This window comes from Nannobrachium achirus, assembly GCF_963921795.1.
Source record: "Nannobrachium achirus genome assembly, chromosome: 22".
Lineage (NCBI taxonomy): Eukaryota > Metazoa > Chordata > Actinopteri > Myctophiformes > Myctophidae > Nannobrachium > Nannobrachium achirus.
The window spans coordinates 48699411-48721673 of record NC_137829.1 but is presented as its reverse complement, the minus strand read 5'-3'; the positions used below and the strand labels follow the sequence as shown (position 1 = coordinate 48721673).

Below are 22263 nucleotides of genomic sequence, written 5' to 3'. Positions count from 1 at the left end.
AGCCTGAACTTGAAGCTGGTTTAATAACTTTTGACTCCAAATAATATGCCGTAGTCTCTACTGCATAGTATTTGCAATTCTGATTAATGTCAAATCAGTGTTAACATGCACCAGTCAAAAAGAATGCGTTGGCACGCACATTGCCCATCTGGTCGTGGTTTACATTGCTTGGCAGTGTGCCAGCGTGAAAACTGAATTATGGTCCGCTGCCTGATTTAGAAAGATCAGTGTAACCAAATATTGAAGCCAAAATTTAAACTTAGGCGGTTGATTCAATAAGTCATTATGACATTAGATTTTCATTAGTTTGTGTTTTGCATTACGTTGTCACACTGGGTGGCCTTGTGAGCCAGATTGTTGTCTCCCACAATGTTCAAATGGTTCCGTCATACCTGACTGTAATTTAAAGTGTTCACCTTTTGGTTTTATTTCAATAAATAGTTGGTCAATTGTAATAAACAATTTGACTGCAAAAAATGTAATAATATAACTTGTGCTTGATAAATTCAGAAATTAAATGTGAAGATATTTTAAAATATATTTTCGTGAATGGAAATTATGAACAGATGCAATTTGTCGAAGTGTCCCTGGGGGATGTCAATACTGTCAATACTTTGCCTTTATATATTTGGTTTAAAAACCACCCATCTTTCCTGGCCAAATGGATCCCATGCTATAGCTCCATTGTTGTGTTGAAGGATTAGGTGAACACCTCACCAGTCATGTACTGGGATGCTGTGCTCTAGGGGAGGCCCAGACACTGGCATGATGGCAGCCAGCGGGTACCAGGCTCCTCAGCTGTCAAATTATTCATAGCTCAGTGCAATACTGTATGTCTCCTGGACAAACAAATGGTCCTGGCACTTTCTGTCTGTCTGTCTTTATTCTGTCAGCTCTCATCTTTCTCTACCTCCCTGCTTCTCTCTATGTTTCTCATTATCTAACTCTGTCTGTCTGTCTGTGTCTCTGTGTCAGGATTATTAATGTTAAATAAAACCAATGAAATGACTAAAACTAATATAAAAAATCACACCCAATGTGAAGTGAGCGGTGGTCGTGCTTGCATAACGTCTTCATCAATTGGTAATTGGTGATGTAATACAGGCTACACACACACACACACACACACACACACACACACACATATTGCTATGGCAAAATGCTGAGGAAAACACATTGCTATGGCAAAACGCTGAGGAAAAGTGGCTACAGATAGTGGCTACAGATAATTGGTGATGTAATATGATGTAATATCAAATGGCTACACACACACACACATATTGCTATGGCAAACGCTGAGGAAAACACATTGCTATGGCAAAACGCTGTGGAAAAGTGGCTACAGACACACGCACAGCCACTCTATGGAGTGGTTTACCACCGCTCAAAAAAAAAAAAAAAAAAAAAAAAACGTTTGGTTTTCCACGGCCAAATATCATTTTGACATGAAAAGGTTTGAGAACCACACCATGGTGTAATAAATAACCCTGCGGTGTGTAATGTCCCTCTCTGCCCTGCAGGGGAGGCTGTTCCCGTGGAGGAGCAGCTGAGCAGCAAGGAGAAGAAGGCTGCTGGCGGCAGCGAGGCCACGCCCATCATCGAGGCCCTGGCCCCGCCCCCGGTGCCTCTGTCCAATGAGGAGAAGAGCCAGTACGAGACGCTCATCACAGACCTCTACCAGCAGCTGGACGACAAGGTCTGTTTGTGTGGGTGTCACCAGAGCAGCACAGGGGAGGAGAGTAGCGGCACACCAAGTCCGGAAGTCGCGTCGCTGGAGCCTGGTGACTTTCCTACGGCTCTTCAGCTCTAGCCTAGTAAACTTGACTCCTCCCATGTTCTGTTCAGGCAGGAGGAGGAGTCTGGTTTACGAGGCTACTTCAGCTCCGTCCACCTCCATTGTATTTCAGATTCAGATTCAGAGTCAGATTACTTTATTAACCATTGTGTAATACACATAGGAATTTGCTTTGGCATACTACATTTTTGCATTCAACAGAACGCAACACGTAGTCACCACAGCAGCCATGGGCGGCGCTATCTTGTAGAACCTGCGCAACAATTCAGGGCGGTCAAAGCGACCGCCTTCGTTGAGGAGCAGATTCACTCGCTGGTAAGTAGACAAAATCACGTCTTTTTCACCCTTTTAACACATTCACGGGCCTCTCCAAGGTAGGCAACATTATTATTTCACGTAATCGGCTCTAGTTAATGTTTAATGTAAGAAATGTGACTTTATTGACTTTAAAATTGACTTAAATTAACTTGGAGAGGCCCGTGAATGCATTAAAAGGGGGAAAAGACGTGATTTAGTCTACTTACCAGTGAGTGAAAATGCCTCGGTTACGATGGAGTTGGACGAGGCTGAAGAGCAGCAGGAATATCACCAGACTCCAGGACGTTAAATAGTGACGTCACGTCCGCTTTCCACGCTTACAATGGGAGTCAACGTAAGTGTCATAACTCTCTCTATTTATATGACACTGGGTGTCACTCAGCAACGGGGACTCCCTCTTTCTTTGGTGTTTCGCCCCGGGTAGGCGTGGTTATATGCCTAACCCTAATCCCAAGCTGAATCTCACTAAAACTATGCCTAAACCTAACCGCAAAACCACACCCACGAAAAAAAGGAGTCTTGTTTTGGGGTGAAATACTCCTTTAATGACTGTTTAAAGTTTTTGGTAATTTAAATACATTTTCATGCCAATACTTTTGTACTTCTAAGTAAATTCAGAATACCAAAACATTTACTTGTAACTGAGTGTGTTTACATTGTATTATTGATACTTTTACTTGAGTAAATATCTTATTCCACCACTGCACCCAGGTGCTAGGAGCTGCCATTTGCAGCCATAATGATTTCTTTAGCCGGAAGGCTGAAAAGGGAAGAAAAAGACCCCATGTACATTTGTATTAAAATACAGATGAGTACATCTTCTGAAAATGATACCCTTGCGTAGGCATGGGGTCTTCTATATTATCTCTCTATTATGATTTCATAACGGTTCTATAATGAGATTTGCGTTGATGCTGTAATAACAAATGATACCGAGATGGCCAAGAATCTGGTCTATTCATATGGGATAATATTATATATACATGTGGGACACCAGTGTATAATTGGTGGTAATATAATTTTCCTAAGGTTGGGTGATTAGGCTAATTGGTACCAAAGTCCCTCTCCAATTAGTGGTAAACATCAACATTGGCCTGCATCCAAAACACAACTACTGTATAGGCTACTGTAGTTTAGGCCAGGGGTCCTCAACCTTTTCAGGCCGCGACCCCCAAAATAATCATATTTTAACTGGGGACCCCCACCCTGCACAAGCACTTGGAATTGTAGGAGTTGGCATTACATTTGGTTTGACTCGATCTATTCCATTGTGAAAATAGCCGATCTACATGCTCACAACGCCTCGCAACAATTTCAGCCTCTAATATTTGACAATTTGACCAATGTTTGACCAGAGGTACTAAAAAGGTCTTTAAAGTCCTTAAATTGTCACTTTAGAAATGTGCAGATCCCCTGTATACACCTATACTGTATGTTGGTTTATTTACTGTTGAGTGAGAAAACAATGTTAACATTTAGCTTAACAACTGGGGACCCCCCAAAATAATTTGGGGACCCCTCTGGGGGTCCCGACCCACAGGTTGAGAACCACTGGTATAGGCTACTGTAGTTTAGGCCAGGGGTTCTCAAACATCTTTGGCTCAGGTCACCCCTGTAAATAACTTTTTCATCCACGGCACCCCTGAATTACATTGTTACTTTATAGTCCCCGGTCCCACAGGTTGAGAACCACTCGTTTACATAACGTTGTTGTCGGGTGGAAACCTTGTATGTCCGAAACCGTTTTTTTTTTTTTGTATCTATCGTTTTAAAATGTATTTAAACTAGTAAAAATAGACGATCTACAAGCACACAACGCCTCGCATCGCAAGGCATTGTGTGCTTGTAGATCGGATATTTTCACTAGTTTTGTGCGACAGTCTTGCATGAAGCAGAGCCTTACTTTAAACGTACAAATTTGAAACTTGGAGATACAAGGTTTCTGCCCGACAGTGACGATAAATGACACAACATTGGTTGTCTGAAGACTCACCTCTTCAGACTCCACCTCAGCCTGTAGCACTTGCCCTATAGCCCTGACGACCATGCAGTCTGTATGCAAAGGCGAAAATGTAATTTAGGCAGCGTGTTATTTAGAAAGACACTATAGGTTCATTGTTTTCCTGGTTTATTTAGGCTTTTATTGATAGCGATAGACAGTAGGCTGACAGGAAATGGAGAGAGAACTCAGGATCGGGACTTAAGGCTACACTGAGTCACTGCACCGGCGAACACTCACCGGTGGGGTGGCGGGTGAGGCGTGAACGCGCGCCTGCGCGTGTCTGACGCCGGCGCCGCTGGTGTGGGTATGTTCATTGAAAATAATGGGGGCGGCTGTTTTGAAGCGCAAGGTCTGCAGCCAGTGTGTGTCCCCCTTTACAATTTACAATTTAGGCATTTACTGTAGGCATCTTAATCCAGAGCGATTTACAATAAGCAAGGCAATACATAAATACATCAACATTAACATCAAATAGTACATGTAGTATAACTAGAAGTTTGCGTGTGTGTCCCAGTTGTTGACGCGTGCGTGCGTGCGTGCGTGCGTGCGTGCGTGTCACCAGTTGATGACTGAAACTGACCTGAATGACCGCTGGCTGTACATATAAATAGTAGTTTAAGGGGCGTCCGCTGGCCTACTGGTCTGGGCGCATACCATATGGGCTTTGTGTGGCCTGCAGTGGGTTGCTGGTTCGATTCCCGAGCCAGAGTAGATTTCGCTGCGCGTCACTCCCCATCTCTCTCCCCGTTTCCTGTCGGTCTGCTGTCCTATCGAATAAAGGCAAAAAGCCCCAAAAGATATCTTAAAAAAAAAAAGAAATAGTAATTTAAGAAAAACATTGGTAGACCCAAGTAACTGTTCAGCAAAAAAACATTATTAAAATAAAATAAAAGTATCTAAATTACATGCATGGTCATTGAGTGTAGGCAAGCGTTCGGTAAGTGCTATGGGCTAAGGTGGAGTCTGGAGAGGTGAGTATTTTGACCACGGCGGAAGCTAAGGAGTGAGTCTGCCCTAACCCTAACCCAGGGGTCGGCAACCCAAAATGTTGAAAGAGCCATATTGGACCAAAAAAACCAAAACGAGTCTGTCTGGAGCCGCAAAAAATTATAAAAGCCTTATATATCGTCGTTGTTGGGTGGAAACCTTGCATGTCCAAAACTTTGTTTTGTATTTATCATTTAAAAAATGAACTAAACTAGTGAAAACAGCCGATCTACAAGCACATAACGCCTCGCACCACGAGGCGTTGTGTGCTTGTAGATCTGCTGTTTTCATTACTTTTGTGCGTCAGTCTTGTATGATGAAGCAGGGCTTTACTTTGTGAAAAAAAAAATACAAATTTGAAACTTGGAAAAAAAAATAAAAAAATATTTTTTTCCCCCCCATCTTTTTTCATTTTCATACATTTTTGAAAAAGCTCCAGGGAGCCACTAGGGTGGCGCTAAAGAGCCGCATGCGGCTCTAGAGCCACGGGTTGCTGACCCCCGCCCTAACCCATCTAACTAACCCATCTAATTGCAACTGGGAGTTTATTCCACAGTTTGCTGTCGGGTGAATAGTCTAGGACGAGTGGATCGTTGTCCTGGGGTTTTCAGCGAGGGTTCTGTCAGCTTCCCTGTGTTAGCTGATCTGAGTGAATGGGTGGGGTTGTAGGGTTCGATCAGACTTTGAAGGTAGCCTGTTCTGCCACACTTTTTATTTCAGTTTTATCTATTAGTTTGGTCATTAAGGTCCACAGAATGAGAGGCCTGCTCTGCCGGAAACATCGCGAAATTTTTTTATGGCCATTTGTATATTCACTGTCCCTGTGTCCCATTAACTCCACCACACAGGAAAGGAAATATATTATAAAAAAGAAAAATTCTGCTTTAAGTAGCATGTGAGGGGTCAAATTGGAGGGTTTTTGTGATTCTGAATCCATTGCAAGCATTTGTTTTGCACAAAAAACATTCCTTGGGCTAGAAAACAGAAAAAGTGATGACTCATCACTTTTCACAGTCATCACAGTGATGAGTCATCACTTTTCACACTTTTGTTGGTTCGTTTTCTAGCCCAAGGAATATTTTTTGTGCAAAACAAATGCTTGCAATGAATTCAGAATCATGAAAAGTTTGACCCCTCACATGCTACTTAAAGCAGAATATTTCTTATTTTTGAGCGGTGGTCACACCGTCTCCATAGCGTGGCCGTGTGTGTATGTATGTGGGTCCGTATGTAGCCTACAGTGTATGTGGGTGGGTGCGTCAGTATGTAGCCTACAGTACCTTTTATGACCACACATGTTAAGGGAGGGGCGCTGTTTTCAGGCCAGGCCAGGCCAGGCACACACACACACACGCACACACACACACACACACACACACACACACACACAGGGGGGAAGGGGGAGGGGGGGGGGGGGGGGGGGGTTAAAAAACATTTTTTTTTTTTTTTTTTTTTCAAAAAAAGCGGCCTGAACTCTAGACTTTTGCGGCCCGAGGGGAAGGGGGGAGGGGGGGAGGTTGGTGGGTAAACCACCGCTCAGTTCACACGGGTGTGATTTTTAATATATTTCTTTCCTGTGTAGTGGAGTCAATGGGACAGTGAATATACAAATGGCCATAACTTCTTTTCGCGATGTTTCCGGCAGAGCAGGCCTCTCATTCTGTGAACCTTAATGACCAAACTAATAGATAAAACTGAAATAAAAAGTGCGGCAGAACATCACAGGTTAAACCCTATTCCTTGAGCTTTTGGGCATGTGGATCCCCGACTAATACCTTTCTTTGGCTGCTTTGATGGCCAGCCTCAGTGTTTTGGTTTACTCGTGATCCTAGTTTACTGAGGCACTACACTGTCTCTCTGCATTTGATGTGTGTGTTTAGCTTGCTTACTGTAAGCTATGGAGTGTCTGCTAAGTGCCTACTGTACATTGTAATATTTGTACATGCCTAAATTGTTGGCGCTATCGTTGAAAGTGTTCCCCCTGTACACTGTATAAGTATGTTTGTTACGTCCCAAGACTTAACAAACTGTTTGTTAAGACTCGTCGATCTATATCCTGTAAAATCATATGCTGAGTCATGGTGTCTCTCCTTGTGTTTCCAGGATGATGAGATCAACCATCACAGCCAGACGGCTGAGAAGTTCAGAGAGCAGACTATCGACCAGGATGAGGTGAGCTCCAGTTTTTGTTCCAACAAGGATTTGCACATTTATTGTTTGTTTGTTTTTTTCAAAGACAACATTAATAGACAATTAGACATACGTCATACAGAAGGGAAAGAAATATCTATATATAGACAATGTAGGCCTAGCAAAGAAAAGGAACAACAAAAGCATGTTACAACAATAAAAGTACAAAAGTCACAAAGACTAAAAACCTCTGGGGAACACAGCACCATTATGACTAGTGTGTGACCTTATGTGTTATGTTAGTGCTGGGCGCCATCTAGTGGCAGAGAATGGTACATCATTTGATTTTGCCTACACAGGCTCATAAAAATAACATTCTGCCAGATCTGCTATTTTTGACTAAAGGTCTCAGAATATGGACGCTATAAGGGTTCAAGTGGTTCATATAAAAAAAGGAGTGGTTCATATAGGCTACACAAAGATTTGGAGGACCCCCTGTAGTAACTCTGAGGACCCCTAGGGGTCCTGGACCCCTGTTGAAGACCCCTGACTTAAAGCCCAGCATCCCTATTCTGGAGGGAACAGCCACCAAAAAATAGCAGATCTACAAGCTCACAACACGTAGATGTGATATTTTTGGCGAAGAGATCGCACCAAGCACAGTGCAACTCCATTTTACTAAGCTACACGTGATAAAATAAGTGTCATTGATAAATTCCAAATATCATCAAAGCATTCTGAGGCACCCCTGGACACCACAGCACCCACTTTGAGAACCCCCGATTTAGATGACGTCCCTGTCGGTTTGAAACCAAAACTGTTATGAGAGGTTTCTAGCCGACAGCAAGGATAATATTATATTGTATTTTCATAGCATAACTGTGTAACAATATCCCTGACCTCCACTCTACTCTAAGCACTACATAGTACATAGAACGACGCTTCACTAATGGACTCTAAAGCAGCAATGGAAGCCATTTCAATGAGAGCTCCATTTCCATGGTAACGCTGCTATTATGGAGCTGTGTGAGCGTTGTGAAGTGGTCTGAACCACTTCACAACTTCAAAACAGTAGCTGTTCTATCACTTTATAGTCCCTCAGAGTCAAGTGCTCGTTAGCAGTGTTGTGGGGTTTGGCTTGCAAAGTACCCTGTGATGACATCATCATGGTGTACTTTGCAAGCCAAACCCCACAATCAATCCTCCATTTCTAGGCAACACAGAAGGGGGGGGGGGACTTTTTTCTTATTTCCACATAACAACTCCAAGGTATATTAATGACATTGTTCAATGTTGAAAATGGGTGGTTCTCCCCTTTAAATTGTGACTTTAATTCACAAAAAAGAAAAAAGAAAATCTTTTGGGGACCACTCTGGGGGTCTCGACCCGCAGGTTGACTGACAAAGAGCAACCCGTGGAAGGGGGATGGAACAGACTAATTTGTTACAGAATGCGCAAAAGTGTTTATTGCTCTGGCGTTTTCTTATTACAAACTGGGATTCTCGTCGAATGATTTATGCTTGTGTCGCACCGTGAATAACGATCTAAAAACAACGTGTCGCGCGTCGGAGTTTCTCTCCGGTCAGTCCGGTGTGGGTCGTATATCCATAATAATAAATACAATATGGATCTCCAATACTCCCTCCAGATGCTGGCGTCCAGCCGCAGGGACTACGAGCGCCTCCAGGAGGAGCTGTCTCGCCTCCAGAGGGAGAACGACTCCTCCAAGGAGGAGGTGAAGGAGGTGCTGCAGGCGCTGGAGGAGCTGGCCGTCAACTACGACCACAAGAGCCAGGAGGTGGAGAACAGGAACCGCCACAACGAGCAGCTCAACGAGGAGCTCAACTCCAAGACCGTGAGTCATCAGCACTAGCCCTGTCACAATGATGACGTAATCCTATAATCGCAATAATTTGACTCAATCACAATTATTTTGTCATAATCGTCATAATCGTTTGTTGGAAAACTTTCATATAGGCCTATTTTCAAACATTTTCAAAGATTGAAAGCTCACATACAAGCTCACAACAAGCTCACAACATAGTCCAGTAGCCAGCCCATAGAGCCCCATTGTGAACCCAAAGTTTTATGTTAGAAATGTTGAGTATGGGTCCCCAGCAGTTAGAAACTGCCGGATGCTAACTTGCATATGTTGGGCAATTTTCATAATTAGCATAATTAGATTAAATTAGCATAATCACCTATAATAATGGAAAATATGTCAAAGACTGATTGGACGATTTGAACAATATTGGAGTGGTTTTGGGGGTTATTGAGGATGCTGAATCCATTTCTGACATTTTCTAAATTCAAAACGGACGTTTTAAACCGGAAATGGCCATATACCAACTTAAATTGGGATGATTTTGATACTTTTTTGTTGATTTTGATTATGAATTAAATTATAAATGTGGTTATTTATATGCTTATAGATTATCTGCATTTCAAAAGCAAAATATAGACAATCCACAGCCACAATAGCCTATCAAAAATAGTCACTTCATCATTTGGAAAATCAACAAAAAAGTATCAAAATCATCCCAATTTAAGTTGGTATATGGCCATTTCCGGTTTAAAACGGCCATTTTGAATTTAGAAAATGTCAGAAATGGATTCAGCATCCTCAATAACCCCCAAAACCACTCCAATATTGTTCAAATCGGCCAATCAGTTTTTGACATATTTTTCATTATTATAGGTGATTATGCTAATTAAAGCTAATTATGCTAATTATGAAAATTGCCCAACATATGCAAGTTAGCATCCGGCAGTTTTCTGCTGGGGACCCATACTCAACATTTCTAACATAAAACTTTAGGGTACTCAAAATGTCCGGGTTCACTTTCTGGCTACTAGACTAACAAGCTTGTACCACTATGAATGTTCTTTATTTCAGTAAAAATGGTAAATGGTGCATTTATATAGCGCTTTTATCCAAGGCGCTTTACATAGATTGTGCATTACATTCACCCATTCACGCACACATTCATACACCGATGGCAGAGGAAACCATGCAAGGCACCAACCTGCTCACCGGGAGCAATTAGGGGTTCAGAGTCTTGCCCAAAGACTCTTCGACATTAACTCAGGGGGATTCGAACTGGGAACCCTTCGGGAACCCTTCATGCTCTAATAACTGTTTCTCTACCCCTGAGCTATGCCACCCCACAGTAATTTCTTTGTATAATTTGGTTATGTGTCATATGTGCCATGTGTGACTTCAAAGCCTAAAAGCCAAACAGAAATGTAATTGTCAGCGACAAAAACACAATTGTTAATCGCAATTATTGGAGTGACAATTAATCGTCATGTAAAATGTCATAGTCGTGACAGCCCTATAGTCATCAGCCCCCTCTGCTGGTCAAATACCCCTGACTGATTCTAACCAAGGGCCCAGTATTCCAGCTTGTAAGTTGAGGCGATATAGGAAGAGACTTCAAGTTCATATCAACGGCTGCTAGTTTCGCTGTTTCCCCAGTGTTGGGTGGACACTCATTATCCTGACAGACTTTTATTCGCCTGCATGATGGAGTAGATATGTTCTAGGTCTAGGAAATTACAAACACAGAAACAGATCGCATCTGTGATTGAAGTGGAAAGAAGAAGCGCAGCACTATAATGTAACAAGGTGTAATGATTGGGTGGTTCACTGCACATGCACTGATCTGCTAACACGCAGGTGACGTGACATTTATTATATTATTGGACAGAAAATTTTAAATCTTGCCGGTCAAGGTGGCCATGCCCAAAACATAGCCTATAGTCAGAGCGTTTCAGGCAAAAATCGTGCACTTTATGAAAGAAGCATGAAATTTGGCACACAGTCAGAACATGCCATAGGGAACATTTTTGGCTATAGGGCCATCGCAGATTTGTCTTGGGAAACTTGTGGGAGCCAATCAAAGTTGGGCTCTCATAGACTTTACTATACAATACAATAATACAAAAAAATAAATATGCTTTAAGTAGCATGTGAGGGGTCAAACTAGGTGTTTTTCGGTATTCTGAATCCAATTTAAGCATTGGTTTAGCATGAAAAACATTCCTTTCCGAGAAACGGACGCCACACAACTGTGAAAAGTGATGACTCATCACTAAACCATGGTTTTATGGGTCCGTCTTTAGCCCAAGGAATGTTTTTCCTGCAAAACAAATGCTTGCATTGGATTCAGAATCCTGAAAAACACCTAGTTTGACCCCTCACATGCTACTTAAAGCATATTTATGTTTTGTATTATTTTACACTACAGTAAAGTCTATGAGAGCCCAACTTTGATTGGCTCCCACAAGTTTCCCAAGACAAATCTGCGATGGCCCTATAGCCAAAAATGTTCCATATGGCATGTTCTAACTGTGTGCCAAATTTCATGCTTCTTTCATCAAGTGCACGATTCCACTCTATTCCTGCCCGAAACGCCTGGACTACTAGCGGAAACTCTGGTCCAGGCGCGGGGGAACTAATAAATCTTAGGGTGGGCTGGGCTGAGCTTGGAGACATGCGGCCCGCGCCTGCGAAATTTTGCGGGTTTGGGTGATTTTTATTGCAGTTTTGGGGGACTTTTATTACGGTTTCGGTCGGTGATTTCCCCCCACGCAATGGTATAGCAAGGAGCCACAGACAGACAGGCAACACACACACACACACACACACACACACACACACACACACACACACACACACACACACACACACACACACACACACACACTACAATGCCATGTTCTGTTTCACCAACAGTGTGTTTCAAAAATATAAAACCCCCAGCCATGCAGAACAATAAACTACAAAAACTATAAAAGGGTTAGGGTCTGCACGGCGGCAGACAGTTTTGCAAATATAGGGAGAGATAAAGAGAGAGAGAGAGAGAGAGAGAGCACATTATAAAGTCAATCTTCTTACCTTGTTAAAACCTCACTTTATCCTTGATAGCGAATGAACTGTCCATGATGTCATGCAATAATACCTTGGTAAGTGTAAGTGATGTGTTGCAAATTAATCAAGCAAAACACACAGTCCACCATAAAGTAAACATGCCTGCAGCCCTGCACCGCGCTTTGTGATTGAAACCTAGGCTGCTTCCGGGTAGATCTGCCGTTTCCCTAGCAACCTAAGCACAGCGGTGGGGGCCAGGGTTGGGCAAGGAGCACTTGGTTGTATCTTCTTGGACCGCGCGGAGGTGCCGAAAGTCGGGGGGTCGAAGATTTACTATTCTATAACTCGGTAACGGCGCTGAGTCTGCTCATGTGACTGGAGGGGGCTCAGGGGGGGCTGACCAGGCACCAGGGGGGGCTGTATCCCCCGTAGCCCCCCCCTTCCCGCGCTACTGCTCTGGTCTGGTGTTAATGTGTGTGTGTGCATGTGTGCATGTGTGTGTGCATGTGTGTGTGTGTGTGTGTGTGTGTGTGTGTGTGTGTGTGTGTGTGTGTGTGTGTGTGTGTGTGTGCACGTGTGTGCATGTGTGTTCTCCAGAGCTCTCTGGAGGGGGTGCAGAGGGAGTTGTCCACCTTGCAGGATCTTTCCAGTCACCACAGGAAGAGGGCAGCAGAGATCCTCAACCTGCTGCTCAGGGACCTCAGTGAGATCGGAGGAGTTCTGGGAACCAGCGACCTGAAAGCTGTAAGCAGCCTCACATGTCCTCGTTGTCGGGTGGAAACCTTGTATGTCCAAAACCGTTCCTTTTGTATTCATCATTTTAAAAATGATTTAACTGTCAAATACCTGGAACGCGCCCGAGTCGCGTTAGATTTGAACCACTTTAACCATTAGTTTATGCTTCAACTATTGAAAAATAGCAGATCTACAAGCTCACAGCGCGGCACTCGGTGCCGCGCTGCGAGCTTGTAGATCTGCGCAATGTGTGCAAGTCTTTGGATATCTTTGACCCGATCTTTGACCCGACTTCTAAATCCTTCCTCTAAATCAGCTGTTCTCAAACTTTTTCATGTCAAGGACCCCCAAAATCAGACCCTTATCTCAAAATATGTTGTTCCAGGGACCCCCCAGAAGCAGAGATTTGAGTTACAAAAGTCTGCTTTGAAAAATGTATATTGAAAAAATTGCACACATTTTCACGATTTTTCAAAAATAGCAGATCTACAAGCTTGAGCTTGTATATCTGCTATTTTTCAATAGTTAAAGCATTCAATAATTGTAGGCCTAAATGGGTTAACCTAGTGAAAACAGACGCACTACAAGCACACAACGCCTCGCGGTGCGAGGCGTTGTGTGCTTGTAGATCTGCTGTTTTCGCTACTTTTGTGCGACGGCCTTGTATGACGAAGCACGGCTTTACTTTGCGAAAAAGCGTACACATTTGAAAGTTGGAGATACGAGGTTTCTGCCCGACAGTGACGATATACGTACATACCACCCTCCCACATGACTCATTGAGACTATGTTTTGCACCCTGTCCGTCCGTCCATCTGTGTATGTGTATGCGTGTGTGTGTGTGTGTCTGTCGGTGAACAGCTAATCTCCGGCACGTTATCCTGATCGCTGCAGGTGGCCTGTCATAGCGCCACCAGGGGGCAGATTACTTCTACAGATTACCAGGGGGCAGATTACTTCTACAGATTACCAGGGGGCAGATTACTTCTACAGATTACCAGGGGGCAGATTACTTCTACAGATTACCAGGGGGCAGATTACTTCTACAGATTACCAGGGGGCAGATTACTTCTACAGATTACCAGGGGGGCAGATTACTTCTACAGATTACCAGGGGGCAGATTACTTCTACAGATTACCAGGGGGCAGATTACTTCTACAGATTACCAGGGGGGCAGATTACTTCTACAGATTACCAGGGGGCAGATTACTTCTACAGATTACCAGGGGGGCAGATTACTTCTACAGATTACCAGGGGGCAGATTACTTCTACAGATTACCAGGCAGCATTAGGGTGCCCTCACACCAAAATACCTAGAGTGGAATCCGCCAGTGCATTTCAATGAGAATGGAGCGTTTTTTTGCCAGTAGAGGATTTCTGCAAAAAAACGCTCCATTCTCATTGAAATGCATTGGCGGATTCCACTCTAGGTATTTTGGTGTGTGGGCACCCTTACTTCTACAGATTACCAGGCATAAGAATACTTCTACAGATTACCAGGGGGCAGATTACTTCTACAGATTACCGGGGGGCAGATTACTTCTACAGATTTTGTCCAAACATCACGCAAATCGGTACACAGTATCTTGACAGGGGGCATTACTGATCAAACATTTCTATTTCTGACAGAATTGGGATGTGGGAACTGCAACTGTAAGTCAAGTGAATGGCAACTATAACAAAATATTACAATGTGGAAAGATATAGTAGTGAGTTATAGTGCTCAGTGTGAATGGCCCTTAAAGATGGGGTGCCATGATTTTCCCCCCTATAAAACATGATTATCTACTATTATGATTATGATTATACTAGGAGGAAGAGTTTTTCCAAAAAAGTGTACAGAAAGAGTTAGAATGATGTTTTTATGTGGCCACACCCACCAGTTCATTGGTATGCGTGGTTGTCATGGTGGGTGGTGACCCAGCTGAAGTTAGCCACACCCACGTGTGTTGGGTGAATGGTAATTAGGGGAGGGGTTGATTCTATGATGCAATAAGTAACTGTGTTTTTGGAACGGCACGTATAATAATAATAATAATAATAATAAAACTTTATTTGTATAGCACCTTTCATGACATGAAATGCAGCTCAAAGTGCTTTACAGAGCATAAAATGAAGCACAATTGCTTAACAGAGAAAAGTAAAATAAAATAAAAAATACATAATAAAAAGAAATAATTAAAATGATTACAATAAAGCAGAAAAATAAAAACATAAAACATTGAAGAACAATTTCAGAGCAGTGCGGACGTCAGTAGCAGCACAGGGATTTAAACATTCAGCTAAAAGCAAGAGTAAAGAAATAGGTCTTGAGCTGTGCTTTAAAGCTATCCACCGAGGCTGCCTGTCTTAGGTGTAGTGGGAGTTTATTCCAAGCTGTCGGTCCATAGAAGCAGAAAGCTGCTTCACCATATTTTTTATATGTCATTGTTGGCGCCTCAAGTAGGTCTGCACTAGAGGACCTGAGTGGGCGGGTTGGAACATATCTATGCAGGCAGTCATAGAGGTACGAAGGTGCCAGACCATTTAGAGCTTTATAAACAAGTAAAATAATTTTAAAATCAATCCTAAAAACAACCGGGAGCCAGTGTAGCGACGCTAAAACTGGAGTAATATGTTCTCTTATCTTAGTTTTAGTTAAAACTCTGGCTGCTGCATTTTGAACAAGTTGTAGTCTGTCAGTTGATTTCTTTGGCAGACCGGAGAGAAGTGCATTGCAGTAATCAAGCCGAGAGAAAACAAAAGCGTGGATCAGCGTTTTTGCATCGTTCAGCGACAGATAGATAGGCTCTAATTCGCGTAATATTTCTAAGGTGAAAGAAGGCAATCTTCGTGACATGATTAATGTGTGTATTAAAATGTAATTCAGCATCAATGATCACCCCCAGGTTCTTTACAGAGGTGTTACTTTCTTTAGCCAGGTTACCAAGTCTACTTATTATTGATTCTCTCTGGGCAGTAGAACCTATTATGAGAACTTCTGTCTTGTCCTCATTTAGCTTGAGAAAGTTCTCACTCATCCAGCATTTTATGCTAGACACACACGTCAGCAATGGGTCTAGAGCACAGGGGTCATGACCCACAAGATGGCAGCCTCCAGCTAAAAACCCAAATAAAAAGAGAATGCATAATTGCTCATAACAACCACACCAGGGGATCTAATGAAGTACTGTCAACCTCCTAGACACATGAAAACCAGAAAAAGTACAAAACTATGGCACCGCCTCTTTAACCCAGGGTGTGTGTGTGTGTGTGTGTGTGTGTGCGTGCGCGCGCGGTGGTCCCCCTCAGATGGCAGAGAGCAGCAGTGTGATGGAGGAGGAGTTCACCATGGCTCGCCTCTACGTCAGCAAGATGAAGTCGGAGGTCAAGTCCCTGGTGACCCGCAGCAAGACCCTGGAGACCACTCTGACGGACACCAGCCGCAAGATGCAGGCCAACGAGAAGGAGCTGTCCTCCTGTCAGCTCCTCATGTCCCAGGTACGCCTGTCACACTTATTACATCATCGTCTAATGGCAATTATTTGACGTAATCGCAATTATTTGACATAATCGCAATTATTTGACATAATCGCAATTATTGACAGGGAGTTTATTCCACAGTTTGGGGGCTAAGAGGGCAAATTGTCTAGGACGAGTGGGTTTTTGTCCTGGGGTTTTTAGCGAGGGTTCTGTCAGCATCCCTGTGTTGGCTGATCTGAACGGGTGGCGTTCTAGGGGTTGATCAGGCTTAGTCATAATTGTCATAATCGTTTAAATTTTCAAATATAGTGGAAATAGCAGATTTACAAGAGCTTGTAGAACGGATCAATCCACAATCAATGTTTGTCGTTTCTTTTATATTTACTGTAGGTTATGTGTCATATCTGCCTTGTGCAACGACAAAAACACAATTAAATCGTTGATAGCAATTATTTGAATGATAATTAATCGTCATGTAAAATGTCATAATCGTGACAGCCCTAGTCCCAGTTAACGCTTTCAGTGCCACCTTTTCACCACTAGAGGGCGCCCAATGGCCATAGAATCCACCATCCACAAGCGTTGTATATGCACAAGCCGTGCACAGCCATGACGTGCCTGAACACTTTCCTTTGTTGCATGAACAGGGACAGGATGAAGTTAGCTTGAAGTTAGCTATTGGCTACCAAGCATTTTGGAAGCCCTATTTTCGGCGATTTAGCCATGATAAAACCTTGCACACCTCATGGATATGCATGGAACTGAGAAAATGAGCTCTAAAGATCCTGGATTGCATTGGAGTGGATGGTACAAAAACATTTTTTTTTTTTAAAAGCCGAACTAGTTCGGGATAGGCACCCAGGACAGTCCAAATTATCCCGAACTAGTTCGGGATAGGCACTATAAGAGTTAAGAACTGTCCTCCTGTCAGCTCCTCATGTCCCAGCCAGGTACAGTTCTCAAATTCTGCCCGAACCTATACAGTCCCAACCCCACCAGACCTCAAAAATACATTTCAGCTGACTAACAGTAAGGCCGATGGAAATGACAGTGGATGTGATGGACGCAGCTCAAAGTGAACTTTGAAGGTATCTAGTTTGTCACCCTCCCTAGCCCGTGTTATTAAAGAAAATCATCGAAAATTGGTCATTATCTCTGGAATGGAAGGTCCAATTTGCTCAGTTCAAAGCTTGTTGGATGCGTGACTTTGAGGACATTAAGCGCACGATGACACATTTCAGGGGTTTTCAGGTTTTTAGGCCTAAAAGTATGGTAATGTTTGGGCCTATTTTCAGGTCCGTTGAGAACTCTAGTCCCAGGTAAGAACGAAGGTTACGTATGTAACCACGGTTATGTGAGCGATTGGATCACTCCAATATATGATAGTTCCTCCGCTAGGCGGAGCTACGAGCAGACTTACCGATGATTCCCGTGCATAAGTACGGGAAGTGACGCGCGCGAGGCGGAGCCTCCGCATGCACTTTGCCCCGCGCGTCACTTCCTTCTTCCTCGTGCCCTTTCCGAGGCGCGATAGATCTCCGTAGCCAGATTGGAGTGATCCAATCGCTCACATAACCGTGGTTACATACGTAACCTTCGTTATGTAGCGCTATATTGGATCACTCCAATATATGATAGTACACTACCAGATCAGTCGGCGATCTATCAAAATAAATTAACAAAATAAAACTAGGAGCTCAAGCCCTCCCCGTGGCCCGCTCCAAGTCCAACTTACAAAGAGGTGCCCACTGTCTCCGCCGGAGCAGAGGCAACCTCCAGGACAGCTTGTTCCACACGATTCTCCGGAACTACATTGACCCGGTAGAACCTGGTGAATGTACCCGGCGACGCCCAACTGGCTGAGGCACAGATTTCAGACAGGGGAACCCCCTTAAGCTGTGCCCAAGAAGTGGCCACACGCCGAATGGAGTGTGCCACTACCGCGGACGGCATAGTCTGTCCAGCCAAGTTGTACGCACAGGCAATGGTGTCAACAAGCCAATGTGAGAGTCTTTGCTTCGAGAGCCCTTGACCCAGGACTCTATCTCCATAGCAGACAAAGAGCTGATCAGTCAGCCTGATCGCTCTTGTTCTCTCGATATAAGCATCCAAAGCCCTTACCGGGCATAGGACGTGCGGAGTATTACCCAAACCGTCCACACCCAAGAAAGCCGACAGGTGTAGCGGTCGGTTCACATGTTCTATAGACAGCACCTTTGGCAGAAAAGAGGGATTGGGTCGCAAGGTGACGCCTGACTTGTCAGGTCTCATCCTCAGACACTCCTCACTCACCGAGAGTGCGTGGAGCTCACCGACCCTCTTAGCGGAAGTGACTGCCAATAGAAACGCCACCTTCAAGGAAAGGTGACGGAGAGAAGCAGTCCCCAGGGGCTCAAAGGGAGGCTTCTCAAGCGCAGAGAGCACCAAACTAAGGTCCCAGATGGGAACCTGAAGGGCTCTCACTGGGCGGAGGCGTCGCACTCCCTTCATGAAGTCTAACACCAGTTCATTCTTACCCAGCCGTCTGTCAGAATGGCATGCAGCGATAGCGGCAACATACACCTTCAGTGTGTTGGCCGCCCTACCCTTATCTAGTAGCGACTGAAGAAACTGCACTACCACCTGCGTTTCACAGCGTTCAGGATCGGAGCCATAGGTCTCGCACCAAGTGCAGAACAAGCGCCACTTATCCCGATACGACGCAACGGTAGAGGGGGCTCTAGAACCTGCCAATGTACGCATAACCCCCTCCCCCAGTCCTAAACCTGACCACCTACGCCTCTCAGGGGCCAGGCCCATAGCTGGAGGTGATTGGGACGTGGATGCCAAAGGGTTCCCTGAGCCTGTGACAGCAGGTCGGGCCTCAGAGGCAACTTCCACGGCGTTCCCGAGACCAGAGACAGCAGCATGCTGAACCAAGGGCGTCTCGGCCACAATGGGGCTATCAGGAGCAACTGATGATCCCACTCCTTGACCCTGTCCAGCGTTGCCTGGATCAGAGGAAACGGGGGGAAAGCATAAAGCAACGTCAGAGGCCAGTCGTGAGACAGGGCGTCTAGGCCCAGAGGTCCCGGAGGACTCGTCAATGAGAACCACCTGGGGCAGTGAGCGTTCTCCCGGGAGGCAAACAGATCTACCTGTGCCCTCCCAAACCTGTCCCACAGCTGTTGCACGACCTGAGGGTGGAGACGCCAGTCCCCCTCTCGCGGTCCGTCTCTTGACAGCATGTCTGCCGCGGAGTTCAAGACTCCCGGGACATGCGCAGCCCGGAGAGACAGGAAGTGGGTATGAGCCCAAACCAAGAGCTCCTTCGTCATCTCGTGGAGATGACGGGACCTCAATCCCCCCTGATGGTTGATATAGGCCACAACCGTGGTGCTGTCCGATCGCACCAGAACGTGCCGACCGTCCAGGTAGGGTAGAAAACGCCGCAGAGCCAGGCACACAGCCCTGAACTCCAGAACGTTTATGTGCCGTCGAGACCATGGCGGATCCCAGCGGCCGCTGGCCGCCATGCCTCTGTACACCGCCCCCCAACCCATCGGAGAAGCATCTGTGCACACCAGTTCCCTGCGTGTCATCCTGCTGAGCGTAACTCCTGTCTCCAAGAAGGAGCGAGAACGCCACCGGGTTAGAGCTAGTACACACTTCCGCGTCACTGAAAGACGGCGGTGTCTGTGTCGCCGTGGATGCAGCTTGTGGGCGTTGAACCAACGCTGCAACGGCCGGAGATGAAGAAGACCTAAGGGGACCAACGACGAGGCCGATGTCAGCAGACCCAGCAGTCGTTGGCAACCCTTGACAGATACTGTACGGCCTAGCCGAAACCTGCGGATAAAGGCCATAATCTTGTCGACCCTCCTGCTGGGCAGACTCGCTTTCATAATTGACGAGTCTATAGTCATCCCTATGAAGACTACCCTCTGTGAAGGGGACAACCGACTCTTTTTCTCGTTCAGGACTAACCCCAACTCCTGTATATGTTTCAACAGGAAGCTGGTGTCCTTGGCAACCTGCTCCCTGGTCTGAGCACAGACCAACCAGTCGTCCAGGTAGTTTAAAACCTGAATGCCTAGTGAAGACAGCGGTGCCAGAACCGCGTCCATGCATTTTGTGAATGTGCGTGGTGATAGAGAGAGACCGAAGGGAAGTACCTGATATTCGTAGGCCTCTCCCTCGAAGGCAAATCGGAGATATTTCCAGTGACACCGATGGATGGGCACATGGAAATATGCATCCTTTAGATCCAGCGTGGTGAACCATAGCCCCTGGGACATGGCTTGCAGCACTCGAGCCGGGGACAGCATCTTGAATGTCAGGTTCTTCAAGCAGCGATTGAACATGCGCAGGTCCAGAACGGGACGGTAACCACCGTCCTTCTTTGGAACGATGAAGTACCTGGAGTAGAACCCATCCAGCTGTTCTGAAGGCTCTAACTTCCTGATCGCTCTTTTGGCGATAAGAGAGGTGATCTCCCGCCGGAGAACCACCCGTTTTGCAGGATCGGACACAGTAGTTATTCGCATGCCCCTGAAGGGCGGCGGCCGACAACGGAATTGGAGTTTGTACCCCCTTAGGACTGTGTCCAACACCCAAGGGGACCCCACACGCTCCTCCCAGTTTGCCCTTTGGGCCTGGGAGAAGCGCCCGAAGTCGGCCGCTTGGCAGTCAGGTAGACTGCCCGCGGCCGGGGTTCTTCCCTGAGGATTGACCCCGTCCGGCAGAGGGGCCTCCACGCCCCTTATGCCCTTTGTAGTGTTTCTTCCCCCGTCCTTGGCCCCCTTGCCACTGCCCCTGGGGCTGGGCTTGGAACCTGGGCTGGGCCTGGTGGGGCTGCTGATAGACAGGACCAAGGCGCTGCTGCATGTGGGCAGAGAGCCCTTGGTTCGGATGTGACCACTGCCTCTTGGGGGCAGGCTTTGAGCGTGTGTCACCTGCGAACTTCTTTAGGATATCCCTGTCCCTGCGCAGACTCTCTGTCTGACGTAGTATGTCATCCACCCCACTGCCAAAGGTAATACCCGGCGTGAAGGGGAGCTCACAGAAAGACTTCCTTACATGCTCAGGAAGTTCCTTTGACTGGTTCGCCCAGATATGGCGGCGCGAAGCCACCACTGAGGCCACTGCCTGGCCGTTGGCTCGCACCAACTCCGACTGCAGAAGGCCGAGCAGCCTGGACACCTCCACTGCTTCGTCCGTCCGGTCCTGGGTGCCACCTTGGAGCGTAGGGATCAATTGCGCCAGGTAGGAGCCCAGCAGCATGGCTGCATTATTAAGGCGAGCCATGATAGTGACGACACCAAAGGTGCTGCCAAGAAGCTGGTCACTGGTTTTGTCAAGACCCGGTCGTAGCTGAGGGCCCTTGCTACCTATGATCTCAGCATCATTGAGGAAGGTAGCTGCCACTACGTGATCCATAGCAGGGTATGCAGCAATCCCCATGGAGTCCTGGTCAGCCATGTGTGTCCATGGAGCTGTCTCCCTGGAGGGCCGGAAGCGCTTCCGAGAGGCAGCCGTGACCTGCATCCTCGCCCAGCTCTCGCGGAATGCAACCGCAAACTGGGGACACATAGGGATCTGTACTTTGTCGCCTTCGGGATCCGACAATTCAAGGCTCAGAGAAGCCGCTATCCTCTCCAGGAGGAGGCGCAGAGCCTCAGATGCTGACGGCGGCTCATCTGAGCCAGCAGAGCCAGCATGAGAGGGGGCCACTGAACCAGCAGCAGAAGGCTCGTCCTGGTAACCAGATGTGCTCTCCTCAAAATCCATCTCATCCGGGGCGTGAATGGAGAGAACATCCTCCTCATCGCCACAGTCCAGAAAGTCCACTTCTTGGCGTAGGTTTTGTGCTTTACGCTCAAGCGTGTCTAGCTCATCGCTTTTACGGCGTTTGGAAGGCGGAGCCCCCAAAGCAGCCGAAGGCGTTCCCCGGTGGGTACGTCGCGTGCGATGCCGGGAA

The 22263-nt window shown here is 46.0% G+C and overlaps 1 protein-coding gene across 1 annotated transcript in view; it reads left to right on the top strand.

Annotated features, from left to right (window-relative positions):
• Positions 1 to 22263, top strand: part of kif5c (kinesin family member 5C) — a gene marked incomplete at both ends in the record, with an annotated part of 93212 nt that overhangs the window by 47949 nt on the left and 23000 nt on the right. The window contains 5 exons of the mRNA XM_080752937.1: positions 1521 to 1696; positions 7206 to 7274; positions 8881 to 9087; positions 12703 to 12849; positions 16134 to 16322. Coding sequence (XP_080609063.1) covers positions 1521 to 1696; positions 7206 to 7274; positions 8881 to 9087; positions 12703 to 12849; positions 16134 to 16322 — 788 coding nt within the window. The remainder of the gene's footprint in view (positions 1 to 1520; positions 1697 to 7205; positions 7275 to 8880; positions 9088 to 12702; positions 12850 to 16133; positions 16323 to 22263) is intronic.